The sequence below is a fragment of the Nerophis lumbriciformis genome, linkage group LG18 (assembly GCF_033978685.3).
Source record: "Nerophis lumbriciformis linkage group LG18, RoL_Nlum_v2.1, whole genome shotgun sequence".
Classification (NCBI taxonomy): domain Eukaryota; kingdom Metazoa; phylum Chordata; class Actinopteri; order Syngnathiformes; family Syngnathidae; genus Nerophis; species Nerophis lumbriciformis.
This window is the reverse complement of record NC_084565.2, coordinates 37,966,134-37,975,000: the sequence shown is the minus strand read 5'-3', so window position 1 is coordinate 37,975,000 and position 8,867 is coordinate 37,966,134. Positions and strand designations below refer to the sequence as shown.

The 8,867-nt window shown below is 43.2% G+C and overlaps 2 protein-coding genes across 2 annotated transcripts in view; both read left to right on the top strand.

The window, feature by feature from the left end:
• Window positions 1-1,472, top strand: part of LOC133617936 (uncharacterized) — an 8,163-nt gene extending 6,691 nt beyond the window's left edge. The window contains exons 4-5 of the mRNA XM_061978328.2: window positions 628-755; window positions 843-1,472. Coding sequence (XP_061834312.1) covers window positions 628-755; window positions 843-844 — 130 coding nt within the window. The 3' untranslated portion in view covers window positions 845-1,472. The remainder of the gene's footprint in view (window positions 1-627; window positions 756-842) is intronic.
• Window positions 1,473-7,042: 5,570 nt separating this feature from the next.
• Window positions 7,043-8,143, top strand: LOC133617937 (growth arrest and DNA damage-inducible protein GADD45 beta-like). Its single transcript, XM_061978329.2, has 4 exons — window positions 7,043-7,192; window positions 7,274-7,375; window positions 7,459-7,666; window positions 7,726-8,143. The coding sequence occupies exons 1-4, from the start codon at window positions 7,158-7,160 to the stop codon at window positions 7,837-7,839; spliced, it is 459 nt and encodes a 152-aa protein (XP_061834313.1). The 5' UTR covers window positions 7,043-7,157; the 3' UTR covers window positions 7,840-8,143.
• Window positions 8,144-8,867: the final 724 nt, after the last annotated feature.

Genomic DNA, 8,867 nt, shown 5'->3' with positions numbered 1-8,867 from the left:
TTAACTAAAGGCTTAGTGAGCACCTTTTAGCTCTTATTTCCAAAATTGTGTACACTACTGAATTTGGGTCTTATGGCCACTTATGTGGACACTTATACTGCCATCTGGTGGTGTCAGAAGAGTATAACATACAATGGAATTTGGAAAAAAAATGTAAAAATAAGAATTAGCATGTCACTAAACATGAAGTACACGTTTGTGTACTTATGGACTAAGTACATCATATCAAAAGATGATTCTTAGTTTTTATTCTAATTAGGGACCAATAATAGCAAAGAGAAATAAATTTAAAAAAGCATGTAAACAAACAGCTTGGGCCTTAAGAGGTTAAGGTTCTCACCTGACACCACAACAGTTTCCAAGCCGAATGCTAACGCTAACATGCTGCTCTGTGCTGCCAACACAACCATGTATTGTGTTGCCGTGGAAACGTGTCAAAGCTTTATTAGTACAGAGGCCCCCCGAGCTGCAAATGAGCGACGTCTATCACGGAACATTCTCGGAGCTTTTCACAGCTCAGCTCAAATATTTCCTCCCAAAATAGAAACTTCATCGTTTTTCTTCCAATGACATCATTGACACGCATGATGGAGTGTTTGCTTCTCTCGTGTGTGTGTGTGTGTGCAGTCTTAAGTGTAAAGGGGCGGAATCAAAAACACCCGCGCCGCCACAGACGCAGAACTCCAACGCCATGTCGCTCGCCGCCATGCCGGCTGTGACGCTGCTGGCGTTCTGCGCCCGCCTCCTGATGACATGTGAGGTCCCACGATGATGTCACTAGAATCACATCAACACTCTGACGTGTTCTTAATAAAGTGGTGTGTGTGTGTGTGTGTATATAGGAGGGGCATGAACAGCAACGACATGACAGCGAACACTGAGGTCCAGGACGAGGGCGGAGCCTGGAGAGACTGCTGTACACAACACACACGCACACCCACGCACACACCAGGCCGAGGAGACGTGTTGCTGCTCGCAACTTCCTGCTTGCTAACCTGCAGAGACACTTTGCTGCCACCAGAGACCGTGTTACGTCATGAACTAGGGCTCAGGTTTATAACAGATCAATCAAATGTATTGACGCATGTGCCACAGTGACTGTACAGTGCCTCTAGTGGCCTCACCGAGTATTACAACACTAGACCAAACGTCTATTTAATTCACCCAAAGCTGTAAACATTACGTTGGCGTTGTCTGTCTTTAATCACAGATTGTAACTTTTTATTCAAACAAGACACTAAGTTTGCTTCATGAGACCTTTAATGCTTTATTTCGAAACGCACCATTGTAACTTTTTATTAAAACAAGACACTAAGTTTGCTTCATGGGACTTTTAATGCTTTATTTTGAAACGCATGGTGCCGCTTTTTTTCCCATCATGCACTTTGTTTTGTAACTAATGAACGTGAATTATTAGACATTGCAGACAATGATCTTATGCATATGGATGCGGTGACAAATAAACGTTTTGAACACTTCTGACGTGTTTTTTTGTGAGGTCCGTCAAGGTTTGATTGACAGCAGTCACTCCAACCATGCAAATTTTGCATTTCCTTTGGAAATCGAGGTCCCAGAGTCTGGAGGAAGACAGGAGAGGCACAGGATCCACGTTGCCTGAAGTCTAGTGTAAAGTTTCCACGATCAGTGATGGTTTGGGGTGCCATGTCATCTGCTGGTGTCGGTCCACTCTGTTTCCTGAGATCCAGGGTCAACGCAGCCGTCTACCAGCAAGTTTTAGAGCACTTCATGCTTCCTGCTGCTGACCTGCTCTATGGAGATGGAGATTTCAAGTTCCAACAGGACTTGGCGCCTGCACACAGCGCAAAATCTACCCGTGCCTGGTTTACGGACCATGGTATTTCTGTTCTAAATTGGCCCGCCAACTCCCCTGACCTTAGCCCCATAGAAAATCTGTGGGGTATTGTGAAAAGGAAGATGCAGAATGCCAGACCCAAAAACGCAGAAGAGTTGAAGGCCACTATCAGAGCAACCTGGGCTCTCATAACACCTGAGCAGTGCCAGAAACTCATCGACTCCATGCCACGCCGGATTAACGCAGTAATTGAGGCAAAAGGAGCTCCAACCAAGTATTGAGTATTGTACATGCTCATATTTTTCATTTTCATACTTTTCAGTTGGCCAACATTTCTAAAAATCCCTTTTTTGTATTAGCCTTAAGTAATATTCTAATTTTGTGACACACGGAATTTTGGATTTTCATTTGTTGCCACTTCAAATCATCAAAATTAAATGAAATAAACATTTGAATGCATCAGTCTGTGTGCAATGAATAAATATAATGTACAAGTTACACCTTTTGAATGCAATTACTGAAATAAATCAAGTTTTTCAAAATATTCTAATTTACTGGCTTTTACCTGTATGTAAGCGTCAATATCTACCTTGATGTTGCAGAAAAAAAGACCATATATATTTTTTAACCGATTTCCGAACTCTAAATGGGTGAATTTTGGCGAATTAAACACCTTTCTATTATTCGCTCTCGGAGCGATGACGTCACGTTGTGACGTCACATCAGGAAGCAATCCGCCATTTTCTCACTTTCGTCGGTGTGTTGTCGGAGGGTGTAACAACACGAACAGGGACGGATTCAAGTTGCACCAGTGGCCCAAAGATGCGAAAGTGGCAAGAAATTGGACGAAATTTGTTCAAAATACGAGGGTGTGGAAAAGCCGACGAAATGGTCAGTCGTTTGTTCCGCACACTTTACCGACGAAAGCTATGCTATGACAGAGATAGCAAGAATGTGTGGATATCCTGCGACACTCAAAGCAGATGCATTTCCAACGATAAAGTCAAAGAAATCTGCCGCCAGACCCCCATTGAATCTGCCGGAGTGTGTGAGCTATTCAGGGACAAAGGACCTCGGTAGCACGGCAAGCGATGGCGGCAGTTTGTTCCCGCAGACGAGCGAGCTAAACCCCCTGGATGTCTTGGCTCACATCGTCCCTTATGCCACCGAAGATGATCAAGAGAAGAATATCGACCCTGGCTTCCCTGGCCTGCTGACATCAACTCCAAAACTGGACATATCAGCTTTCAGGAAAAGAGAGTGGATGAGGGTATGTCTACAGAATATATTAATTGATGAAAACTTTATTCATTACTCGCGGTTTTACGTAAATTATTATACATAAACTGTGTTTACCAATAATTTAGCTTAAAAACATTTATTTTTTTCAATCATTCGAGTACATTCGGGTAGTCTTGTGTAATGGGGACAGTAATTAGGGACGGCGTGGCGAAGTTGGTAGAGTGGCCGTGCCAGCAATCGGAGGGTTGCTGGTTATTGGGGTTCAATCTCCACCTTCTACCATCCTAGTCAAGTCCGTTGTGTCCTTGGGCAAGACACTTCACTAAGGCTGAAACGACGCGTCGACGTAGTCGACGTCATCGGTTACGTAAATACGTCGACGCCGTTTTTGTGCGTCGGCGCGTCGCATATTTACGTCACACTACTGTCATGGCGGAGCGCAAAGCAGACGGTGCGAGCGAGGGGAAAAAAGCACGCCAAAAGTCGTCAAAAGTGTGGGAGTATTTCAATAAACGGCCTAATAACGTTGTTGTATGCACACTGTGTCGAGCGGAAATGGCCTATCATAGCAGCACAACGGCTATGAACGAACATTTGAAAAGAAAACCGACAGCGTTCTTGCCATCACCAAGTAAATCGTCCGCGTGCGTATACGTTGTCATTATTACACAAAAACATGAATGTGTCATTTGTATCTGCGTTGTAAATTCATAAACTAAAGCACTGTTTCGCTCTGAGAGGTGCGTTTGGCATGCCTGTTCAGTGTTTACAAAGACGCGCTCCTCTTTAACGCTGTGGAGAGGCGGCGGCGGCGAACGAGCTGCGAGGCGGGGCGCGCCGGGAGCGACGCCGCAATCGTGCCCAGGTGCGCGATCCGAGCGAGCGAGGAAGAGAAGCCGAAAAGCGAGGAGAGAAAAGAGTTGGAAGAGAAAAGACTTTGTGTAAAATTAAAAGATTGTAAACCTGGCAAAGCCGTCTGGCGTTCAGTCTGTCGGTCCTGAAAGAACCCCACGGCACAAGACGTGTCACAAACGCTAACGTTAATTAGTTGTGCAAATACCTTTTACAACATTAACAGTTACATATACTATGTACAAACCAACAATTAACTTTCACTTTAATCATACTATCATTGTTGTTATTAAGCAAAATAAGCAATACTTTTACTTTTGTTGAAATGTTTACACTGTTGTTACAGAATATTTAGTTTTGCACTTTTTTTGTATTGAATGTTTATCTTTATTTTTGCACATTTTAGCAAATAAGCAATACTTTTACTTTTGTTGAAATGTTTACACTGTACACTTTTTTGTATTGGATGTTTAGCTTTATTTTTGCACATTTAAGCAAATAAGCAATACTTTTACTTTTGTTGAAATGTTTACACTTGTTACAGAATATTTCCGTTTTGCACTTTTTTGTATTGGATGTTTATCTTTATTTTTGCACATTTTAAAGCAAAATAAGCAATACTTTTACTTTTGAAATGCTTATACTATTGCAGAATATTAAGATTTGCACTGGATGTTTACTTTTATATTTGCACATTAAAAAGCAAATAAGCTACTTTTAATTTTGTTAAATGTTAAAAGTTTTAAATGTTTACATTGTTACAGAATATTTTGTCATGTTGTTGTCAATGTTGACTGAGTGGCCATACTTTTTTTTTTGTAAATAAAAGCCATGCCTTTTGAAAAAACTGGCCTACATTTATTTTTTCCTCTTCATTTTAAATAAAAAAAATAATCGGTAAAAGGAAAAATAATCTATAGATTAATCGAAAAAATAATCTATAGATTAACCGATTAATCGAAAAAATAATCTATGGATTAATCGATAGAAAAATAATCGTTAGCTGCAGCCCTACACTTCACCCCTTGCGCCTGATGGCTGCTGGTTAGCGCCTTGCAGGGCAGCTCCTGCCATCAGTGTGTGAATGTGTGTGTGAATGGGTGAATGTGGTGATACTGTCAAAGCGCTTTGAGTACCTTGAAGGTAGAAAAGCGCTATACAAGTACAACCCATTTATTATTTAATGCAGTATTTTGTGTCTATTTAGGTATGGTTAACCTGAGTGCTGAAATCGTGGAAAAATATATGTTCTTAGCGCGCCTGAAATGGGCTGTCTGCACTCTCAAAGTGCATGTTGTTGCCAAATGTATTTCATATGCTGTAAACCTAGTTCATAGTTGTTAGTAATTATCTTATCAGACAGTGTTAAGCCGCTGAAATCCGAGTCTGAATCCGAGCTACTGTTGCTATACCTTGCTGTTTGTTTGTATTGGCATCACTGTGTGACGTCACAGGAAAATGGACGGGTGTATATAACGATGGTTAAAATCAGGCACTTTGAAGCTTTTTTTTAAGGATATTGCGTGATGGGTAAAATTTTGAAAAAAACTTCGAAAAATAAAATAAGCCACTGGGAACTGATTTTTAATGGTTTTAACCCTTCTGAAATTGTGATAATGTTCCACTTTAAAGTAGGTTCTCGTCAAATAAATAAGATCATGTCCTTGATTATCTTTGCTGCACTTTACCCACACTAACTTTAAAAGACGCAATGAGGATGTAAAAAAAAAAAAAAAATTCGCGTAAATGTGATATTACTAAAGTGTAGTACTGTACAAAAAAAACGCTAATTGGTAGCTAGCTATCAAGCTAGCTTGCCGGCCGTTTACAGTATTAACAAACGACCAAAAATGAGTTTCTTTGGCGAAGTAACTTTTTAACCACAAAAAAAAACTCGACATAAAACAATATAAAACCTTACCGTCCTCCGAAGACGTTTGTTTGTCACTTTATCCGTGGCGATGGCACCTGCTTCCACCAGCTGTTGGAAGGGAGACTCCATTTCCGGTTTGCCCCACTCACAAATAAAAGCTTTAACCGCCTCGACTTCCGCCCTACTTCAGTATAAAACTCGTCATCACGTGACTGATATCGTTTGAAACAATAACAATACGCATCATTTATACAAGTATTTTAAGTTTTGATATTCTCAATGTACAAACTGTGGCCGTTTGTTGTACTGCAGGCAATGTTTAATAAATGAATATTCCTAAAAAAGAAGAGAAGCCGTGTCAATATTAAAATGTTGTATTGCATTGAATGTGACGTAACTGCCTGTCTGTATTATTATCTTGACTTTTACACCCTTTTTAGCGCTCATCCTACTTTAGGAAAAAGTTTTGCAAAAAAGATAAAAAGAAAAACACAGACGTTGTATAAACACTTGACTCAAATGTCAATTATTTAGTCAATTAGTAATCAATGATCATTGGTCTTGCACACGTGACCAGCAGAGGGCGCCACTATTGCTTTATTCTTAGGTACCAGTTTTTTCTCATTGACAAGCTTTTTTTGGATTACAAGTTATTCGTGTTGTATTATGACGTCACTATTGAGCACGTGGGACTGGCTGCTCAGAATCGCAACTTGTCCCAACACGTTCTCACCACTGGTTTCACTTTCAGCGCTGCACTGTCACTAAAAGGCCACCGGGGGGCGACACACACACACACACACACACACACACACACACACACTTAAAACGGTTTAGTTTACTTTATTTTTGTTATATATTTTTTTTGATAATATGTATTTATATGCGATATTCCGGCATATTTACATCTGTTCATCCATATGCACTGGCCCTAACAAATACACACCTATTTAATTGTATAATAGAATAGAAATATGAGGCTAAATAATTAATTTAAAAAGTACTGAAAAGATGTAATAAAATATATAATTCAATTAATTTAATGGGGTGTGTGTGTGTGCGTGTGTGTGTGTTGGAGGGGATTCTCCGAAACCGCCCACGTGCATGCGCAGTTTCACTCACGCGCTCAGCCAATGACGCGCAGTGCGGGGGGAATCCTCGACCAATCACAGGGCGGTGTGTCAGCGCAAGCCACGCCCACCTGTAAGGACGCGTATAAATGCGGAGATGTTCCGAGAGACGGAACCACTCTTCATCTCCGAACCACCTGGACCTTATTGGATTTTACCGAACCTTACCGGAGTGTGGCTCCGTGGAAGACTTTTAAGTGGATCTTCTTTTTTTGTGTGTGGCGGGGATTTCGTCAGTGACGTCACCATGACTCTGGAGGACGTCTCCGTCAGCAGCGACAAGTAAACTTACACTTTTCTTCTTCTTCTTCTTGTTAATTGTTGCGTGCGTCATTCTCACCGCCTGTGCGCGTGCACGCGCAGGATGGAGCAGCTGGGGCGCGCGCTTGAGGAGGTCCTGGTGTCGGCCCGGCTGCGCGAGTCTCTCACCGTGGGCGTGTACGAGTCCGCCAAGCTCATGAACGCGTAAGTAGCGCGCGCGCATGACGCATCCACACGCGCGCACGCACAGTGGCTTGAACCCGTGCTGCCTGTTTCGCGCCACGCAGGGACCCAGACAGCGTGCGTCTGTGCGTGCTGGCGGCTGACGTGGAGGACGAGGATGACGTCGCTCTCCAGATCCACTTCACGCTGCTCCAGGCCTTCTGTCGCGACTATGACGTCAACATGGTGCGCTTGGCGGGGGTCACGCGTCTCGCGCAGCTGATCGATGACGACGACAGCGAACCTCGCGACCTGCACTGCATCCTGGTTACGGTACGTCATTGCGCCCGCCTCGTCTGACGTCACCGTGCTGACGTGTGTTTTGTGTGCAGAGCCCGCCCATGCAACCGCTGGAGTGCCCCGCCCTCCATGACGTCATCAGCTTCTGCGAGGATAGCCGCGGCAAAAACCAGTGGGTCCCCCGGGTCGACCTGATGGACCGCTGAACTGGCCCCATCACACCGCCAAGAGGCGGGGCCAAACGATCCAGACCAAGAACGAGGCGGAGCTCGCGCTCGCCAGGTTTTCGGAGGTCCGACAGCGATGCTTCGTGTCCTGCGTGGCGCCGGATGGACAGATCATGTGACTGATGTGTCGGGCGACTTGATGCTAAGCTGACAAGCTCACTCAACAAGACACGCCTCCTTGGGGATGGCGTGGCGACAGTGTAGCGTACATGTAATGAGTTACACTACTTTCAAGTAATCGGATTACATTGTTCTAATGTAAAATAAACAAAAGTGTTTACAATCTGCTGTGTCGGCGTCTGTTCTTCATTTGTGCCATCAAGTTAGCATCAGTGTTAGCACATAGCAGACATGCCAACGCGTCATTATAGGCATGTTCGTATTAACGTTAGCAGCTAGCCAGGTGAGTTAGCATTAGCACATAGCAGACATGCAAACACCCCATTAGGCATGCTAGTATCAACATTAGCAGCTAGCCAGGTAAGTTAGCATCAGTGTTAGCACATAGCAGACATGCAAACACCCCATTAGGCATGCTAGTATCAACATTAGCAGCTAGCCAGGTAAGTTAGCATTAGTGTTAGCACATAGCAGACATGCAAACACCCCATTAGGCATGTTAGTATCAACATTAGCAGCTAGACAGGTAAGTTAGCATCAGTGTTAGCACATAGCAGACATGCAAACACCCCATAAGGCATGTTAGTATCAACATTAGCAGCTAGCCAGGTAAGTTGGCATCACTGTTAGCACATAGCAGACATGCAAACACCCCATTAGGCATGTTAGTATCAACATTAGCAGCTAGCCGGGTAAGTTAGCATCAGTGTTAGCACATAGCAGACATGCAAACACCCCATTAGGCATGTTAGTATCAATGTTAGCAGCTAGCCAGGTAAGTTAGCATCAGTGTTAGCACATAGCAGACATGCCAACACGTCATTATAGGCATGTTAGTATCAACATTAGCAGCTAACCAGGTAAGTTAGCATCAGTGTTAGCACATA

Excerpts from the sequence above, each read along its gene's own strand:
- LOC133617937 (XM_061978329.2), top strand. The coding sequence starts at position 7,158 with ATGACTCTGGAGGACGTCTCCGTCAGCAGCGACAA. Across the intron at positions 7,193-7,273 it reads GTCTCCGTCAGCAGCGACAA|GATGGAGCAGCTGGGGCGCG; the intron begins GTAAACTTACAC and ends GTGCACGCGCAG. Across the intron at positions 7,376-7,458 it reads TCCGCCAAGCTCATGAACGC|GGACCCAGACAGCGTGCGTC; the intron begins GTAAGTAGCGCG and ends CGCGCCACGCAG.